Source organism: Phalangium opilio, unplaced genomic scaffold (genome assembly GCF_054372755.1).
Source record: "Phalangium opilio isolate 3A_F unplaced genomic scaffold, DU_Popi_V2 ptg000103l_1, whole genome shotgun sequence".
NCBI classification, from domain to species: Eukaryota; Metazoa; Arthropoda; class Arachnida; order Opiliones; family Phalangiidae; genus Phalangium; species Phalangium opilio.
The window spans coordinates 1236105-1255721 of NW_028324205.1; the positions used below are offsets into that span (position 1 = coordinate 1236105).

Here is a 19617-nt window from a genome sequence, read left to right on the forward strand (position 1 = left end):
TGTTAAAAAGAACGCAGAGGCGTTAAGCGATTGGTTGGAGGGGCAAATTTAAAATTATCTATGAAATCTTAATATCATCAAAACTAATTTGAATTTTAAAATAACTCTGAGATACTTATTTCCTAGATGTTTCATTATGCAGATTAGTTTTATAATTAGTAGAAGAATCTATACACTAAAACCAAAAAGCCTGGATTTTCCTTTACACCCTCTTTTTAAAATAATTCAATTAAGTTTAAAATAAAATACAGTTTAACCTATTTTAAAGTTGAAAATAAGTTTCTTTTTTCAAGCCTACGTTGGAACCACAAACAGCAATTTTCAAAAATATTTCTAACTAGTCTAGAATATTTTACAAGAAAATCCAGACTTAAATATTGGGTGGTCTTTTTGGTAAAAAGTAGAGAGGCTACTTTATCTATATTCGAGGGGTCGGTCAGTTAATCTCAACGTAAACGTGCACAGTGGTTATCTTCTCTATGTCATTACTATTTTTGACTGATAAATAGATATCAAGCAACGTGGTCTGGATTAATCTCGAACTTAGAATATAATAAATATGAGTGTTTAATTTTGGATTAATTAGTAACCCTCGCCACAAGGGCAAGGGCAATTCAAAAATTGAATTCAGTAGCTCTTTACGCTCCATCGCACGGAAAAATTTAGTAAAAGGCGAAATTTTTATGCGTGATGTGATGAAGCGAGCCTTTCCCCCCGCTATCCGTATAAATACAAAGATAGCAGGGATAACAATTTAGTGGGAACGGATGGTATTTGAAGAAAAATTGGAACGCCAAAGCGCACCATATATGTTCGCGTTATCTTAATTATTAACGTTTTATAATTAGATAAAACTTAACCGATACTTTTAGTATGTGTAAACAACGTTAATCTATCATACTGTCAAAAAATAATTTGATTATGTATATTTATAACATTGTTATTACAATATTTAGCATTTTTGAAAAACATTTTATTTCCGAATCTTATGTATTTTAGATTAAAATTTATCTCTTATCAAGTTTATATATTTCACATACTCATTTAATGAATTATATTAATTAATATCGGTTTAATATTACTTAAATATTGTTAAAAGAAAAATAGCACATGCTTGTGCCATGGCAACGTGCCGTCATTAAAAAAATATCATAAGTTGCCGAAAATCCTAAATATCATCTATAAAATATAAACCATATTTTTTTCAACACAGTGTCAAGATACATCGTTTACATAACGGCATGGCTCAAAATAAGCAGTATATGGTATCTCTCAAAGCAGACACCCCGTTAGAGAAAACAAGTTGGGAAACCAAAATAAACCTCTCCGAGCCGAGACGAATTTACCTTCTAAACACAGGTGCACCAGCCAATGAGAAAAACCGGAAATACATAGTTCAAATTGGCGAAATACTGCCAAGGTCTTTAGCAAAGGCTTAAGCGTTCAACAATTTCCTTTGTATCCTCATTAATTCTAATGAGGACCTAAAATGTATCACTATAGGGTGTATTTAACTTTCGGCTCCCTCTGAGCCGTTAACACCTCCTATAAGAGGAGTCGAAACAAGGTCATTTCTAGTTTAACTCTAGGGTATCTTATTTCACAGACTCAATCGTTTCAACATTTGTGCATAGATGAAGAATTATCATCCACATTATCTAATGAATATCAAAAATGCGTTTACACTATATATAAATGTAGTAAAGCAGAATTAAAGAGTAAACACCAAATTTGAAATGTTAATATCAAAAGATGTTCTTCGAATATTCAGATGAAACAGAGCTTTATAGCTACACAACTACTAAAAGAATCGTAATGCCGAAAAATATTTAAAATATTTCCATTTAATATTCTGCAAAAAGGAAACGTTATCGTTTTGTAAGAGATCTTATCATCCTACTCGCTTTATATTAACTTTGATATGCGTGTAGTGTTTCGATTCAGATGCAATCTTCATTACTCGTTCTATATTAACTCTCACTTGTGTCAGTACATAGAAATAAGTTTATCTTAAATAATTAATTAAATATGAATGATATTAATTATTTTAATCGCCAGTAAATAACTTTAAAAATAGTTAAATCGTTTAAAATAAAGTTGTTCCTATTATCTTTCGCGTTATCTTATGCGTTCCTATACGCATTCGCGTGAACCGATGGTGGAAGCACTGCCATTGGGAGGCTAGACGTTTCTCGTAACCCTAGCCGATCGCCGCGTATATCTTAAAACCTAACGATGGAGAAGAAGCCGGAATGAACAAAGACCTGAAGATGGTGGTGCATAGAAGCTGGTGTCAATGTGGGATTGACGAAGAACAGAAGATAGTGGTGCTTACGAGCCAGAAAGTACAGGCTAGTGTCAATGTGGGATTGACGAAGAACAGAAGATGGCGGTGCTTACGAGCCAGCAAGTACAGGCAAGTGTCCATGTGGGATGGACAAAGACTAGCAGATTGTGGTCCTTAGAAGCCAGTTAGTAAAGACGTGTGGGCAGATGAATGGCCAAATTTCCGTGAACCGCGAACGCGTTCCGGAAATCGGGTATTTGTTTGCTCCGATTTGTAAACTGCGAAAGCGGTCACGTGAGGTCTGACCGACAGACAGACACGTCCAGTGCAATACCTCTCCGTGACGTCATCGTCACTCGGAGAGGTAAAAAATCCCACATTGACACCAGCTTCTATGCACCACCATCTTCAGGTCTTTGTTCATTCCGGCTACTTCTCCATCGTTAGGTTTTAAGATATACGCGGCGATCGGCTAGGGTTACGAGAAACGTCTAGCCTCCCAATGGCAGGGCTTCCACCATCGGTTCACGCGAATGCGTTTTTATCTATTATTAAAATGGAAACGGATCGTATATATACCCCAAAATTTGAAGAAAGCGGGCAAGAGTGGTACCCTTCACTTTAAATGTCAATATTAGCAAAGTTTCGAAAGATAATAGGAACAACTTTATTTTAAACGATTTAACTATTTTTAAAGTTATTTACTGGCGATTAAAATAAATAATATCATTTATATTTAATTAATTATTTAAGATAAACTTATTTCTATGTACTGACACAAGTGAGAGTTAATATAGAACGAGTAATGAAGATTGCATCTGAATCGAAACACTACACGCATATCAAAGTTAATATAAAGCGAGTAGGATGATAAGATCTCTTACAAAACGATAACGTTTCCTTTTTGCAGAATATTAAATGGAAATATTTTAAATATTTTTCGGCATTACGATTCTTTTAGTAGTTGTGTAGCTATAAAGCTCTGTTTCATCTGAATATTCGAAGAACATCTTTTGATATTAACATTTCAAATTTGGTGTTTACTCTTTAATTCTGCTTTACTACATTTATATATAGTGTAAACGCATTTTTGATATTCATTAGATAATGTGGATGATAATTCTTCATCTATGCACAAATGTTGAAACGATTGGGTCTGTGAAATAAGATACCCTAGATTTAAACTAGAAATGACCTTGTTTCGACTCCTCTTATAGGAGGTGTTAACGGCTCAGAGGGAGCCGAAAGTTAAATACACCCTTCAGTGATACATTTTAGGTCCTCATTAGAATTAATGAGGATACAAAGGAAATTGTTGAACGCTTAAGCCTTTGCTAAAGACCTTGGCAGTATTTCGCCAATTTGAACTATGTATTTCCGGTTTTTCTCATTGGCTGGTGCACCTGTGTTTAGAAGGTAAATTCGTCTCGGCTCGGAGAGGTTTATTTTGGTTTCCCAACTTGTTTTCTCTAACGGGGTGTCTGCTTTGAGAGATACCATATACTGCTTGTTTTGAGCCATGCCGTTATGTAAACGATGTATCTTGACACTGTGTTGAAAAAAATATGGTTTATATTTTATAGATGATATTTAGGATTTTCGGCAACTTATGATATTTTTTTAATGACGGCACGTTGCCATGGCACAAGCATGTGCTATTTTTCTTTTAACAATATTTAAGTAATATTAAACCGATATTAATTAATATAATTCATTAAATGAGTATGTGAAATATATAAACTTGATAAGAGATAAATTTTAATCTAAAATACATAAGATTGGGAAATAAAATGTTTTTCAAAAATGCTAAATATTGTAATAACAATGTTATAAATATACATAATCAAATTATTTTTTGACAGTATGATAGATTAACGTTGTTTACACATACTAAAAGTATCGGTTAAGTTTTATCTAATTATAAAACGTTAATAATTAAGATAACGCGAACATATATGGTGCGCTTTGGCGTTCCAATTTTTCTTCAAATACCATCCGTTCCCACTAAATTGTTATCCCTGCTATCTTTGTATTTATACGGATAGCGGGGGGAAAGGCTCGCTTCATCACATCACGCATATAAATTTCGCCTTTTACTAAATTTTTCCGTGCGATGGAGCGTAAAGAGCTACTGAATTCAATTTTTGAATTGCCCTTGCCCTTGTGGCGAGGGTTACTAATTAATCCAAAATTAAACACTCATATTTATTATATTCTAAGTTCGAGATTAATCCAGACCACGTTGCTTGATATCTATTTATCAGTCAAAAATAGTAATGACATAGAGAAGATAACCACTGTGCACGTTTACGTTGAGATTAACTGACCGACCCCTCGAATATAGATAAAGTAGCCTCTCTACTTTTTACCAAAAAGACCACCCAATATTTAAGTCTGGATTTTCTTGTAAAATATTCTAGACTAGTTAGAAATATTTTTGAAAATTGCTGTTTGTGGTTCCAACGTAGGCTTGAAAAAAGAAACTTATTTTCAACTTTAAAATAGGTTAAACTGTATTTCATTTTAAACTTAATTGAATTATTTTAAAAAGAGGGTGTAAAGGAAAATCCAGGCTTTTTGGTTTTAGTGTATAGATTCTTCTACTAATTATAAAACTAATCTGCATAATGAAACATCTAGGAAATAAGTATCTCAGAGTTATTTTAAAATTCAAATTAGTTTTGATGATATTAAGATTTCATAGATAATTTTAAATTTGCCCCTCCAACCAATCGCTTAACGCCTCTGCGTTCTTTTTAACAAAATTCACGTGACATGCTCCATGTAGCGTGAAATTTCGCGCGAGATTTGATATAAATTGCACGTGATATATAGGCCTAGCGCGTGCCACGGGAGTTTTGTTTTTAACAAGAAGGCAGCTGGGGCGTTACGCCATTGGTCGGAGGTGCAAATTTCAATTTATTCACGAAATCTCACGAAAGTAATTTAAATTTAATAAGAATTCATGGGGTATTTAGTTTAATATTTCAATATGCAGATTGGTCTTAAAATTAGTAAAAGAATCAGTAAAACAATACCTTTTTTTTGTTAACAAAAACTTAGGCAGCTGGGGCGTTACGCGATTGGTCGAAAGTGCAAATATAAAATTACGTATGAAATCTCATCAAACTAATTTCAATTTTTGAAATAATTCATGCGTATTTCATTTAATATTTCACTACGTAGATTGGCCTTATAATTAGTAGAAGAATCCTTAAAATTAAAAAAAAATAACTATAATTTGTCCCCTTCCATTTTAAAGATTTTAGCATAGCAATTTAAATAATTCAATTATTTATAATTTTAAAATATTAAAATTCGTGGAACGAAGCTTAACAAGTCTTTGCTATAGATTGCTTTCAGTGGAAAATCTAAATAAATAAATAAATAAATAAACAAGTAAACAATTGTAACGTTCCTACTTAATTATTTAAAAGACGAAACTTCAACTTCACAAAGTCTGATTCAATTCTGTTCATCTCCAGAATAACATCAATATTATGAATTATTTAATAATGAAATAAAAGGCTCCGCGAGTTATATCAGAAGTAAGATGAGACTAGAAGTACTGAGCTAACCGAATTCTTCACTTGGCGAAAGTGAATATTCTTGATAACCCACCAACGGTTGGCCGGTAGCGGTTTCTGAATTTTCCCCTGCAAAACGTGAGACGCTCGCGGCGGTGACGGCCGAACTAGATTCAAGCACCCGCGTCCGTGTTCCGCGGTTTTACGTTGAGGGAAAGGGGGTAGGAAATATTTTGGAACTCGACCAATTTTTTTCTCTCTAGTGTAGGCGCGATGGAAGCGGCATAAAAATAAATCCTCAAATTTGTTCAATAGTGCCAGGATTTATTACCAATGCTAGAGCTCTTTACTTCTAGTCTCATCTTACTTCTGGTTATATACCTAACGTTTGGGAAAGGGAGCTACGTTCTAACTTCTAGGTCAGCTAGCTCTAACCTTACCATGCAGGCAAAACCTGATAGCCTTAAGGCCCAAGGCTTGCAAGCAGTGCACAGCCAAGGCTCTTCTCTCCTCTTTCTCGATGCACGTGTACTTTTAAAATCCTATTGATTTTTCTCTTCAAAACTTTAAAGCATTCGAACCTGCTAGCGTTAAGGACAAGGCTAAAGGCAAAGGTAAAACTTGCCTAAGGCTTCAGGGGGGATGAGGGGGGGTTGCAAGAAATCTCGGTTTTTAACTTCTAACCACTCCAGAAGATGGCGTCCCCACGCCCGTTCTGTATGCCTTACTTACTAGGTAATATCCTGTAATGACAAGGGATATGGGTTTAATACGTAGTAAAGGTATCGGAAGGACAGTTTAACTTGTCCCCATATCGGTTTTTTTTTTATTTTAAAATAAAATTTATAATGTAAGGTGACTACTTAAAGGGCAAGTCTCATTTAAAGGAAAAGTTTAGGTAACATAACTGATTATAGCTTAATTAAAAGAACGGCTGCTTTTTCTAAATATAAAAGGAATTAAATATTATAAAATTAAAATAAATGTATCTCTTATTACAATATGATAATTAGTAGATTTAATTAGTCTTAAAAATAATAGAGGACTACTGCCTCGCCATCCGCCATTGGTTTAGTGCAGGCATCTGCTAGCCAGAACCATGACCTTACCCCTTACCTCTCTCAGCCTGTGAGAATTCAACCAATCCCATAGGGGTAGGTGGTTTAGTTTAGTGGCGTCTGCTAAATCGAACCACTTGCCCCTTATCTCTCTCAGCCTGCGAGAATTCAACCAAGGGGTTAGAGGGTTTCGATTTAGCAGACGCCACTATATCAATGGCGGATGGCGCAATAGTCCTTGATTATTTTTAATTCTAATTAAATGTACTAATTATCATATTGTAATAAGAGATAATTTATTTTAATTTTAATATTTCATTCCTTTTATATTTAGAAAAAGCAGCCGTTCTTTAAATTAAGGTATAATCAGTTACGTCACTGAACTTTCACTTTAAATGAGACTTGCCCTTTAACTTACACCAGGAAAATGAACTTATTCTACCCATCAATTGAACAGTGAAAGGTTGAAAGCCTCCTGGTGTTGAAAACTCGCACTTTGTAAAACCTTAGTACCTTTGCCCTTGAAAGTTGAATGCTTGCTTGTCTGTCGCTGCTTAATTAACGTGGCTGTCTTAACTCCTGATGTAGAGGCCTGTTAGTTATCAGATTTTTTAGGGCCTCTGAACTTCTGAAGACAGTTGTTGTTGTTGTTGTAAAGTGAATGATCCATTAGTTGTAGTAGGAAGTCTGTGACATTACCAGGGAAAGATTTAATTTTAGAAGTAGGAATGGAGAACGGTTAGTATTTACTTCAGTTATAGCCCACCCAGTATAGAGCCCCTCCCTCCAACACGTAATGTAACGAAACGTTTAAATTATCTTTTTGGTTCACTCACTTAAACTAGGTTTTGATGACGCTGCTGATGGGGACGGCGAAAAATACCCGTAATTCCTTTTTACCTCTGTCGCTATGACCCACCGCCTCTTCCTTCATACCCCCCCCCCCTCCGTCCCGTGGAAAGGGGTCCGGGACTTTGACGCGCGCCCAGATATTACTCTGTTCTCCATTCCTACTTCTAAAATTAAATCTATCCCTGCTATTTATAATGAATCTTAAATGCCAAAATATTTGATAAACCGTCCATAACAACCGGCTGGCAATACGTTAATGGCCCTAATATAAATTTTGGATTGAAACACTTGGCAATGTACAGATTACTAACTTCTACAGTGCAATTACCCCCAGGGTCATTAATTGACATGTTTGTTAGACAGTTTCCATGTATCATAAATAACAAGGTTCATCAATTCAAATTGGAAGAATTCACTGGGGATAGTATCCACGAATTTACCGTACACCTGACACCGAACAAAATGTATGGAACCACAAATATTTGTCAGTTAGGTAGTTGCCATCCTCGTAATGAGGAGGGATGTAAATTTCGTACATTTTATTATGGAGGATACGAATTTCATTGTCCAAATCAGTACTTAAGAGTTCTTAACTTAGCTCTTCATATGTGTATGTTTATGGTATATAAAACTAACAAAACCATAAGGAAAAATTATAGTGATGAAAACGACACAGCTACGCATTATATATTCAAGGCCCTGCAGATTTGCAGGTTAGCCGAGTGTTTTTGTGATAACACTCACAGTTTAATGTTTAATGAAGTTCATGATCACATGAGATCCAATGACGCGAATAATTATTTCGCGAATAAGTATTTCGCAGACTTTCTTTAATTAATAAAACGCTTGTAAGTTCTACATTGTGTAGACGAGGGATAGTGTTTAACAATATTTGTAGAATCCGTATAAAAAGAAAATGTTTGAATGATATGGGTTTCTAATTATTTTACGTAGGTTTAACCGTTTAATGTAATTAATATTTTAAGCCCATTTTAAAACCTTATCTTTTCACCATTTAAACAACTGCCTATTTGTATTTTATTGTGGTATAGTGAAGTTTTAGAGGAGTGCTTTATTGTGTTTTACGGTGTTTTATTATAGTTTTATTGTACTTTTAGTATATTTTATTGCAATTTAAATGGTTTATTGTGTTTTTAGTGTATTTTATTCGTTTTATAAAATACTATCAAAATAGCTAGGACCCAAGGATTCGTTATACCTGAAGGTGAATAATATAGCGCCTATACCGTGTTATATTTTACTCCGTTATAACTAACAGTTGTTGGTTATAGACTTCGTTCCATAAAATACTATCAAACTAGCTAGGACCCAAGGATTCGTTATACCTAAAGGTGAATAATATAGCGCCGGGTTTTATAAAATACTATCAAAATAGCTAGGACCCAAGGATTCGTTATACCTGAAGGTGAATAATATAGCGCCTATACCGTGTTATATTTTACTCCGTTATAACTAACAGTTGTTGGTTATAGACTTCGTTCCATAAAATACTATCAAACTAGCTAGGACCCAAGGATTCGTTATACCTAAAGGTGAATAATATAGCGCCTATACCGTGTTATATTTTGCTTCGTTATAATTAACAGGTGTTTTAATAAAGCGAAAACAAGGTTGGCGTCAAAGGTAATTCGAAATATACGTATGACTTCAAGGTTATAATATATTTTTCGCTCTTATAACTAACAGCTGTTTTTGTAAAACGGAAACAAGATTTTTTTACATCTATGATAGTTCAAAATGTACTTATTTTAACGTGATACGTCGACCGTTTTAGATATAGTATAAAACCCCGCAAGTCGCGGCGTACAATCACTTGAGCCAATATCTCTCGACCATAAACTAAATTCTCTCGATGCCTTTAGACATGGTAAGATTTTTTTAATTTTCCACGTTTTTAAAAACTGCATGTCCAAATGTATCATTATTGTCTTTAGACGGCAAATCAAACGTGGGAAACTATCGAAATTAAATTTAACGAGAGCGACAATATCGGTGTAAAATTAGTTAAATTAAACAATAAATTATATATAGACATTAGAAGATACGCTTTTAAAAAACCCCTTATATATGGAATATGTATTTCGATAGACGTGATAGAAGAAGTTAAAAAAAATTTAAGCAAACCATGCAGTACCATAAAACAGACCCTATGTTTCCCGGGAATGTTGGAACTGGAAAAGTTTAAAGATACGGGCTATTTATTAACAAAATATAGGGGGGAAATGCGCGAAAAAAAATTAAATTGAAAGTTTGATAAGGTACCAGAAGTTGTCAGTCTTATAGACAAAGTTTTAAAGAAAATGCCTGTAACTGTATAAGAAATTTGAAAATGTACTCAATAAAGAATTTTTAAAACGTATTTTTAGAAAAATTAATACTTTTTTTATTTTAGAACTTGTAGTGTATATTATTTTAGATATTTTAGTTTGTTTCCTTGGTCTACGTCAAGAGTTTTATTTCGAGTCGCGCCTAAGATCAAATAGAAAACATGTCATCATCCGAAGAAGAGCCTTTGGATCTTTCCTATTTCAATCCTAAAAGGTTTTACGAATTATCAAAAGTTAACCAAACTGTCTCTCGAAAGTTCAACTGTTTAGCCTCTGAATATAAAATTATTTTTAAAGACCTTCATATGATCAAATTGACAGAAGTATATGAACAATTGATAAAAATCTTTCAATCCATTATAGAGACAATTTTAGAATCTTCTCCAGGTTACAATAGCGTTAGATTTTGTGTTAGGTCTGACTTATTGGAAAATGCTATAAATTTAAATTTTATGGCCCTAAATGAGTTAACGGCGGAAAGATTAATGACTGCCATTAGTCAAGTAAGTCAAAGCCGGCGAAATTTTTTTCTCGAGGGTGATGTCAGGCTCGATGCTATATTTTTAAACGTTAATGTACCAATATCAGGTCGTCGATCTGTTAAAAATAGATCGATGATAGCTCTCGACAAATATATTCAGAAAGGAAGGACATTTTTACCCATAATAAACGATGACGAACTATGCGTATCAAGAGCAATCGTTTGCGGGACGATGGTTGCTGATTTAACATATTTAAAGAAACAAAAGCTTAGTACTTTGACTTTTGATTTTAATCGTTATAGACGTATACAACTAGGTCATAGACCTTTGCAAAAAGAAGAAGCGTTAAAGCTTCATGCCAAGGCTAATGTGCCTATTGGTCCAGTTAGTTTAGACAAAATTGCAATGTTTCAAAAAGTATTGCAACCCGAGTATCAAATAGTTATTTTCAGTGCTAATGATAATTTCAAAAAGGTTTATCAAGGTGAAATGTTTTCGGAGAAAAATTTTTTTCTATTACAAATAGATCAACACATGCACGTCATTAAAAGTTTAGCCAGTATGTTTGGGGCCACGTCGTATTGTAATACGTGTTTAACAACGTTTACTAATTCAAAGAACGCAAAAAAACACAAATGTTTTAATCAAAAAACCAAATGTTGGCGTTGTTACTCTGAGACCTTTCACGAAGACCCTCAGATTGAAATATCTCGCTGTCAAAACTGTAATAGATACTTTAAAGGGCCTGAATGTTTCCAATTTCACATAGAAAATGACACTTGTTTAAAAATTAAACGGTGCTTAAAATGTTGCAAAGAAATTCGCGATGACAAACATAAATGTCTTACAATTTGTTCTAGATGTAAAATTGAGCACCCTCCCAAAATGTGTTACGTTCAACCCCTTGATGATACTTTTAAAGAAACTAGATTTTGTTATTTTGACTGTGAAACTATTGATATGAATTCTAAACATACCCCAGTTCTATTAGTTTCGGCCATGCAAATTAATGATACCGAATACGATTATCAAATTTTTAGAGGTTTTGATTGTGTTGATAAGTTTATGAAATATCTGACCCAAACAGAAGATGAGACATCTTATACAAGGAACAATAAACGAATAAAAATAAGTAAACCTAAATTTGAGAATTTGACTATAGTGGCCCACAATTTTAAAGGTTTTGATTCGTATTTTATATTAAATTGGTTAATTAATAACCATGTAAAACCAGACGTCATATTCGACGGCTCTAAAATTCTAGCTCTCTTTATTAAAAGTCAAAATTTTAGGTTTATTTGTAGTTATTCCTTCGTGGCCCTTCCTCTGAGAGCCTTTACAGAAACCTTTCAATTGGGTAGTTACAAAAAACAGTTTTTTCCTTATATTTTCTTAAAAGAGGACACTTTAAACTATGAAGGTCCGTTACCTGAAAAGACCGCGTTTCAACCTGAATTTATGAATGAAAAGGACCGACAAGCCTTTGATTTATGGTACAGTGAAAAAGGTAAAAAATCCACGTACAAAATAATGACCGAATTAGAGGAATACGCTGTACAAGATGTGGTAGTTTTACAAAAAGGAATTACAAAATTTAGAGAACTTTACAAAAAAGCATCGGGTCTAGATCCTCTTAATTGCGGAGCTATTACAATATCGGGGGCCTGTACTAACGTGTTTTTACACAAATATTTAGAAAAAAATACATTGGGTGTGGTACCTAGTCCGGGTTATCGTGGGTCATACAACCAAAGTAGTAAAGCAATCAAGTGGTTGGCTTGGGTTAGTAAAGAAATGAAGGTAGAAATACAGACAGCCCTATCTCCTGAAGGAGAAAAAAGAATTGGACCTTATTTAGTTGACGGTTACTCAAAGGATCCTGAAATTATCCTAGAGTTCAATGGTTGCGCGTATCACGGTTGTCCGAAATGTTTTAAAGGTAGTGAATGGAACAGTTTAGTAAATGATACAAATAAAAACTGTTACGAAAAGGGTCTGGATAGAATAGAATTTATAAAAAAGTTACACCCCAATGCAAAGTATATAATAATGTGGGAATGCGAGTTTGAAAAGTTGTTAAAGACAAATGTCGCTTGTAGTACCTTTTGCGAGACTGTAGAGGTACCTCCGCCAATATTAGCCAGGTCGGCTTTATACGGTGGAAGGACAGAAGTCTTCAAATTATATCATAAACCGGATGAAGCAAAAAACGAAAATCAAATAATGAAGAGTGTCGACATTCTGACAAGGAACGAATTATTTCGGGTATTTGGCCTTCGCCTGAAATTTACAAAGCCGTAGAAATGGGTTATAAAATTATCAAAATATACGAAGTACATCATTTCGACGAGACATTTCAGTATGAAAAACATGTTAACGATGGACTATTTGGCGGTTATGTTAACAATTTTTTGAAGATAAAACAAGCTAATTCCGGCTATCCGTCTTCCGTTAAAACTGACGAGCAAAAACAAAAATATATTGAATCGATTTACGAATCTGAAGGTATAAGTATCAAGATGGACGAAGTAGTCCATAACCCCGTGCTGAGAGCTATTTCAAAGATTTGTCTCAACAGTCTTTGGGGTCGTTTTGGTATGAATACAAACAAAACCAAAACACTAATTGTTAACGAGTGTACAGAACTTGTACGTATCTTATCTGATGACACAAAGGAATTGGTAGATTTAAGACCAATTAATGAAGAAATGTGCTTATTATCGTACAAAAACAAAGATGATTTTGTACCCACATATTTCAAAGGAAATCCGTATGTGGCCTGTTTCGTTTCGTGCTACGGAAGATTAACCTTATTCGAAACCTTACATAAATTGGGTAGAAGAGCCTTATACACGGATACCGATAGCGTTTTATTTGTGGCGGGGGAAAACGATTTTAAGCCCCCCACGGGTAACAATTTAGGGTGTTGGGTTAACGAACTAGGGGACGCTACAATTACAGAGTTTGTTTCAAATGGTCCCAAGAGTTACGGTTACAGAACTACGGACGGTCAATCTGTCGTGAAGGTTAAGGGAATTTGCCTTAATCGTGTTAACGAGAAAATTATAAACTTTGAAGCTATAGTGAACTCTATAAAAAATAAATCCAAACGTCTAAAAGTGGACGTTCCTTTCAACGTCATTAGAAATAAAACGTCGGCCACTCTTTTAAGTCGAAAACTAGAAAAAAGCTTTGGATTTACGTTTAACAAACGTGTAATTAAAGGTTGGGACACTTTGCCATTTGGTTTTAAAGCGGACCCATGAAAAGTATTTTAGAACTTTGTGTAAAAGAAAAAAATTAGTAATTTTATCTTGTGTAAATAACAAATCAAATAATCATAAAAATTAATAATGTATAGTCTAAAATTAACAAAATAGATCAATGTAAAAAAAAAAGAATATAGGCGATTAAGATAACAGCTTAAAAAACCTCTGCTGTTCTAAGATAAAAAACGGACACGTGACCTATGGGGTCTCGCGTCTCTTGCTAGTGAGCCTCTCAAAAAATCACTCTCGAAATTACCTCCAACGCGAGAAGTTCATTTAATTTTAACCTTGCTAAAATAAACTATTTCCTGCAAATAAAGTCTCAAAGTTTATTCATTTACAAAATTACCAACAAAAGTATATTAAGACTAGTTAATTTTTCAGTCGGTTAATTAGTTCTTCTAGATAATATTAGTTCTCCCAATAACCTAAACACCAACAAGGAGCTATTCGCAACAACTTTACCTGATGACAGAAAATCATCTTTGTGTAAAAAATAAAAAATTGTTGGTTAGTTTTTCACATATAATAACTGTACATGTAATATCATTGGAAGATCGATATAACATGGAACTATATAATAACATGAGGTTTAAACATCGGATTAAAGAAACTGAAAAACTTTTAAAACCAATTTTCGATAGTTTCCTAAATTGCACGAAATAAAGATATTATGATTTCCAATTGGGTCTTAGAATTTAATAATTAAATATTTTTTAGGCAATTTTAGAAAAATTAAGTAATAAGATAATAAGAACCGAAAATGAGAAATTATACAAAAATCACCCGTCATGGAGAAATTTACCTATTGCACGGGTCAGACCGATGTTGCGTGAAGGTGCGCAGGTGCAACAGGACCCAGATTCACAAATACCCTTCCTTTGGCGTTTGAACGAGCAACAACGTCAATGGCTAAGATCACAACATAGAAGTCAGGGGTTGCCCTTACCATCTGAAGCGGCCTCTACATCCACAACTCCTAACTCTAATAATCATCCTAGTCGCACTTCAAACCTTAACCGTAACCCACCACAATAAAATACACTAAGGTGCAATAAAACATTTATTTTCTGTTTTTCTTTACAATTGAGAAGAGATTGTCATTAAGAATTTGTTTTTCATAGTCTTGTATTTTTTTCCTTTAATGTTTTGTGTCAGTGACAGTTCTTTGCTATCGTGTGACAAGTAGATGGTGTCAACATCCCACGCAACTTCTTCACGATAATCGCGCGTACAAGCGTATACCGTTGAAAAACCTCCACAAACCAGGTCTTTTGATATATACTCTAAAGACATTCGAGGAAATATAGTTTTGAGCGCAGTTCCTAACTGAATGCTCATATGATTAATAACTTCAATCTCGTTGTTAATTGCTTTAAACTTGAAGACTCTATTTTCAATCACTTGGCACAGCTAAATAGTTTGTTCTTTATGTTAAAATCAATTAAAAATAATTTACTTTCTACACCCTGAATATCTAAATAGTGGAATGTGTGCTCTATCCATTTTTAAATAAACAAACTATGAGTTCAATTTCAATAGGGAATAACAAAATAGGTTCTAGTACCTTGATTGGAACGTTGGTAATAAATATAAACATACGACAGGAGGAAAATGCCTGAAAAACTAGTTATTTCAAAAGGTATGACAATCTAACAGCTCAAATTAAAGTCGAGTCCTTTCAGATTTCGATGCCGATTTAGCTGGAAAAAACAAATCCCTTAAACATTTATATGTTGGAAGAAATTTTGCTACTATTAAACCATTGCAAGTACGACATCTTTACCAAAATAGTCCGGTTTAGTATAGGTAATTGCTTTCAAACCACTACTAACCTATCGGTGATTTATTTTGAATCAGTGATAACTTCGTTATAACTTGGAGGTAGGTTAGGTTTAGACACGTTAGGACGAGTCCTGGCATTTGGTGTTGACCTGTAAACGGGGTAGCCTCGGCCTCCACCTTGGCTTTAGTACCATTCTAATAGAAAATTAGACGTGAATTGCTTTGAATACGCCAGATTTGAAAGGAGAGTATTTACACACGCTTACTTTTCTGTGATTGTATTTTAAAACTAAGTACTGGTATTTGATTCCGTTTGGGCTGACAAATCTTAGTTCCTTATGTAAGCGTAACTCTACACCCGTATCATCTCTTATCAATGACGTCACAGCTACAATTGTAGAAGATTTAACCCTTGGCAATGCACGTTCAAAGATTCCATTCGTCTCTTATCAATGACGTCACAGCTACAATTGTAGAAGATTTAAGCCTTGGCAATGTACGTTTAAAGTTTTTATCGTCTCTTATCTATGACGTCACAGTTGTAGAAGAGACTGACTTTTAATTACCATTAAAAACAATACCATAATCAAAATAAACTCCTTGAAAAAAGGTTAAAATTTTGAGTCAAACTAAATATTACAATGGATTGCGCAACTTTCAGCCTATCATTAACCATTGGCCATGTACGTTTAATAAATTCTCGTCTCTTATCAATGACGTCACAAATACAGTTGTAGATTTTCCCGCCAATGACGTCACAGATACAGTTGTAGACAGGACTGCCAGATACCCGCGCAATGTTTTCCCGCCAGGGGGGTGACGAGGTTCTCAGTACCGGGGTATTTGGCGGAGGGGGTACCCTTACAGGTGATAAAGGGGTAACTCCCTTCGGTGGCTCCAGAGGTGGGTCATTCTTCCCTTGGTTTTTACTAAAATGGCCTACGCTGGCCCTAATTCTCTCGGCTTCAACCCTAGCCCAGACTTGCCAGTCTTTACGCCGTTGAATATCAACGGCGTCTAAATCGGAAGGTCGTAAGTTACTGCCCGACCGGGATGATTTACTGGAATTGGCCTTATGTGAAGGTCCTGAGTCTCTAGAGCCCTTACTTTTCGACTCACAATCCTAGAGGAACCGGACCATTAATTCAGAAGAGCCGGAACGAAGTGGCAACTGACACGCTGTACCAGGGGTTGGATTTAACGTCAAGGGTATAGGAAGCCCGGTATGGTTAACATTTCCAGTTGGCAACTGGGGATGAATACTCGAACGAGTTGGAGGTATATTAAATCCATGTAACGGGGTAAGTCGATCATATCCCACAGTCACACCGATTTCCCGGCATATCAAATAGCCCACATATCCCAAAGTCACCGTAACCGCAAATGGGATAAAATAAGGGAGAATTAATTGATCCCAAATAAAATAGATCCCCATTTTGAATTCAGAGAAATAAGAAAGCCACTTAGATTAATCAACACGTTGACAATGAGACCAAGGCCCAAGTTGGTAGCCCCTGAAGGTAGGCTATACCTACGCGTAATGACTCAGCCCGGCAACAATAGCGACCGAGGCTTAGGATAACTGGTTTACGGAATCCCCGTCAATTTAAAAAAACTGTCTCTAAGTACGAGTTAACTACGTAACCTTACCGAATAATTGGTGATAAATCAGAAAGGCAATCAGGAAAAGCGGGAAGACTTTTCTTCGTGGTAGGATGAATTCAAAAAGTATTATGATCTAAGTAATACGGTAATCAGAGAATGGCTTCCAAAAGAATACTGGGGTGCTAGCAAATTCCGACACAAGGAAAAACTTAAGCCCCGCCCTATCACGCGGTCCCGAGAGCAAGAGATATCCCACACAGTCCCTTTGCTCACGCCCACCGGGCAAAAACACAGAGTGTACAAAAAACCGAGTAAAGAAATTTGTAAGATCGACTTATCGTTAGTAGAGTCCTGGTTGGCCGTGCTGGTAGAGTGTTCCCGTTGACTGCGGAACACCCTCAAAGATCCCCCCAGGCCGGATCAGGGGCTCACTGTAGGGTGTTCAAAGTCCCTCGTTGTGCAGAATGAACACCCAAAAAGTACATCAGCCGACAAGCCCAAGAGCAGTATACAACAATGAAGTTCACTGGTAAAAGCACAAGTGTCCAACGTCCGTATTAAACACAAGTCCGGAAAATAATGGCGCGAAGTTCAAAAGTTGTCCTCACTCGGGGCACCATTTGTAATCGCGCGCTTTCACTGTAAACCCGAAAACAGACGACTACGTAATTCAATTAATTAAATATATTTATTATAACATTAATCCGGTTAATTTATATACACAGTCCGTTAGTGAAATAAATAAACAAGTAAACATATTCTGTTATCCAATATCATTAACTGGATCCCATGCCGGTACTCCTCCCTCTGCCTAGATTCCCGGGCTACGATTGATTATATCCCCTCGGGCCTCTGGGGAGCAGCCAACCAGGAAAAGGTCTGGAATTCCCTAATTTGTCTTTTTTGCTTCAAACTTATTTACTTTCAAGCCAATTTTTTGTTTATAAAAGCTCTCGTTCCTGCTGGGAGGCCTTAATTCGCCAAAAGTAACTGCACTAGACCATCTAGTTTTGGGAGGTTGAATAAGTAGTGAAAGGTAGGTGTTTATAAGTATTAACAGAAGTCCATTGCATTAGCGTTGGGTTACTTAATTGTCTTGTGGTATTAATGATACTATGATTTTTTATGATAATTTCAGCCGCGTTTGCACGAGACCCTTTGAAGCCGATATCCAAATAATGCTAAATTTTTTCATCCATTTTAATTTGAATATTATACCTATAGAAAAATATTTGAAAATATTTGAAAACAGTTTCAAAGTGTCTCGTCCAAACCTGGCTCTACTTTTGGGTTTCTGTTGAAATGGGGAATAAATAACGTTAAATAATAATATTGCAATAATATTTAATTACTTCGTTTAGAATGTCCTCTTTCTTATATTCAAGGGGCTTGTTAGGATTCAGTTCATCCATTAATTTTTTTACCCACAATGTGATTGGGGTCATTTTGTTTTTTTTTCTTGCAGAATTTTGAAACTTATCGTGTTTCCAAATTTACATAAAATGTTCAGCAATTTGGTTTTGATTTCTTTCAGATCCGCTTTAACGTCACTTTAAAATAATATTATTTCAGGAGATAAACTAACCATACGATTCATTGAAAGAAACGTACTGGAAATACTTCTTACTTTTTCATGAAATTTTGGTCGATATAAAAGACTTCGATATCTAAATTAAAAATAAATTTCATATAGTGATTTACATATGTATAAAAAGTAAAATAGTTTAACTTACGATCGTGCTCTGAAACTACTCTTTCTATTACATTTACCACTCCGGGTTCATGTATAGTGGTCACAAGTTTTATCTCTTCTTTTTTTCAGAAACTGCACAAGGTTTATTAAACACATTTTCAAGTCTGTTAACACCTTTTCACGTGCGTAACGTTCAAACTAAGAATAATACAGATTAAAAGGCCTTTAATGTGATCATCCTGTTGAAAATGCGACAAACTTTTGAATTTTTAAACATTTTGTGCGAAAATGAATCTAATTATAAACTTATGTTCACATTGCCCTATTGAGCGTGTTAGTTTAGAAGGGAAATGGCCGGTCAATAAAATATTCCATTTGAGTTTCAAATTTTACTTGCGATTTCATTATACCTGAAGGTTTGTCGAAAAAGAGGAGTACTGACCTATACCATTTCGGTGTTTCCTATAAAGTAAATTCCTTTATTTTCATAATGTTCCCTTTCATCATAATTAACCAGGGTTTAAACCCGAGAAACCGATTTGCATCCGCCAATGTACGTTGTGAAATGATTATTTTTGTCATATCCGATGAAATTTAGAAATTCGACCCCCGGGTTATCACCGAAGACGGGGTACCCCAAAAAAATTTTTTATGAACCTGAAAATTGTTTGTGTTAATTGTTTTCAAAATAAATGAACATTAGTGGCCTAA

General features: G+C 34.9%; 1 protein-coding gene and 2 non-coding genes across 4 annotated transcripts; 1 reads left to right on the forward strand and 2 right to left on the reverse strand.

Annotated features, from left to right (window-relative positions):
- Positions 1-588: 588 nt before the first annotated feature.
- LOC149630096 (U5 spliceosomal RNA) lies at positions 589-710 on the reverse strand. The gene has a single exon (XR_016374200.1). It is a non-coding gene; the product is annotated as a U5 spliceosomal RNA (small nuclear RNA).
- A 3629-nt stretch (positions 711-4339) lies between these two features.
- On the forward strand, positions 4340-4461 carry LOC149630097 (U5 spliceosomal RNA). The gene has a single exon (XR_016374202.1). It is a non-coding gene; the product is annotated as a U5 spliceosomal RNA (small nuclear RNA).
- Positions 4462-14398: 9937 nt separating this feature from the next.
- On the reverse strand, positions 14399-15797 carry LOC149630098 (F-actin-uncapping protein LRRC16A-like). Of its 2 annotated transcripts, XM_089851300.1 has the most exons (3): positions 15659-15797; positions 15391-15526; positions 14399-15236 (listed from the first exon to the last, which is right to left on the reverse strand). In XM_089851300.1, exons 2-3 carry the CDS (start codon positions 15421-15423, stop codon positions 14904-14906), a joined length of 366 nt encoding a protein of 121 aa, XP_089707426.1. In that variant the 5' UTR covers positions 15424-15526; positions 15659-15797; the 3' UTR covers positions 14399-14903. The 2 variants fall into 2 exon arrangements, with proteins under 2 accessions (XP_089707426.1, XP_089707425.1); XM_089851299.1 differs by having other exon boundaries at positions 15391-15797.
- Positions 15798-19617: the final 3820 nt, after the last annotated feature.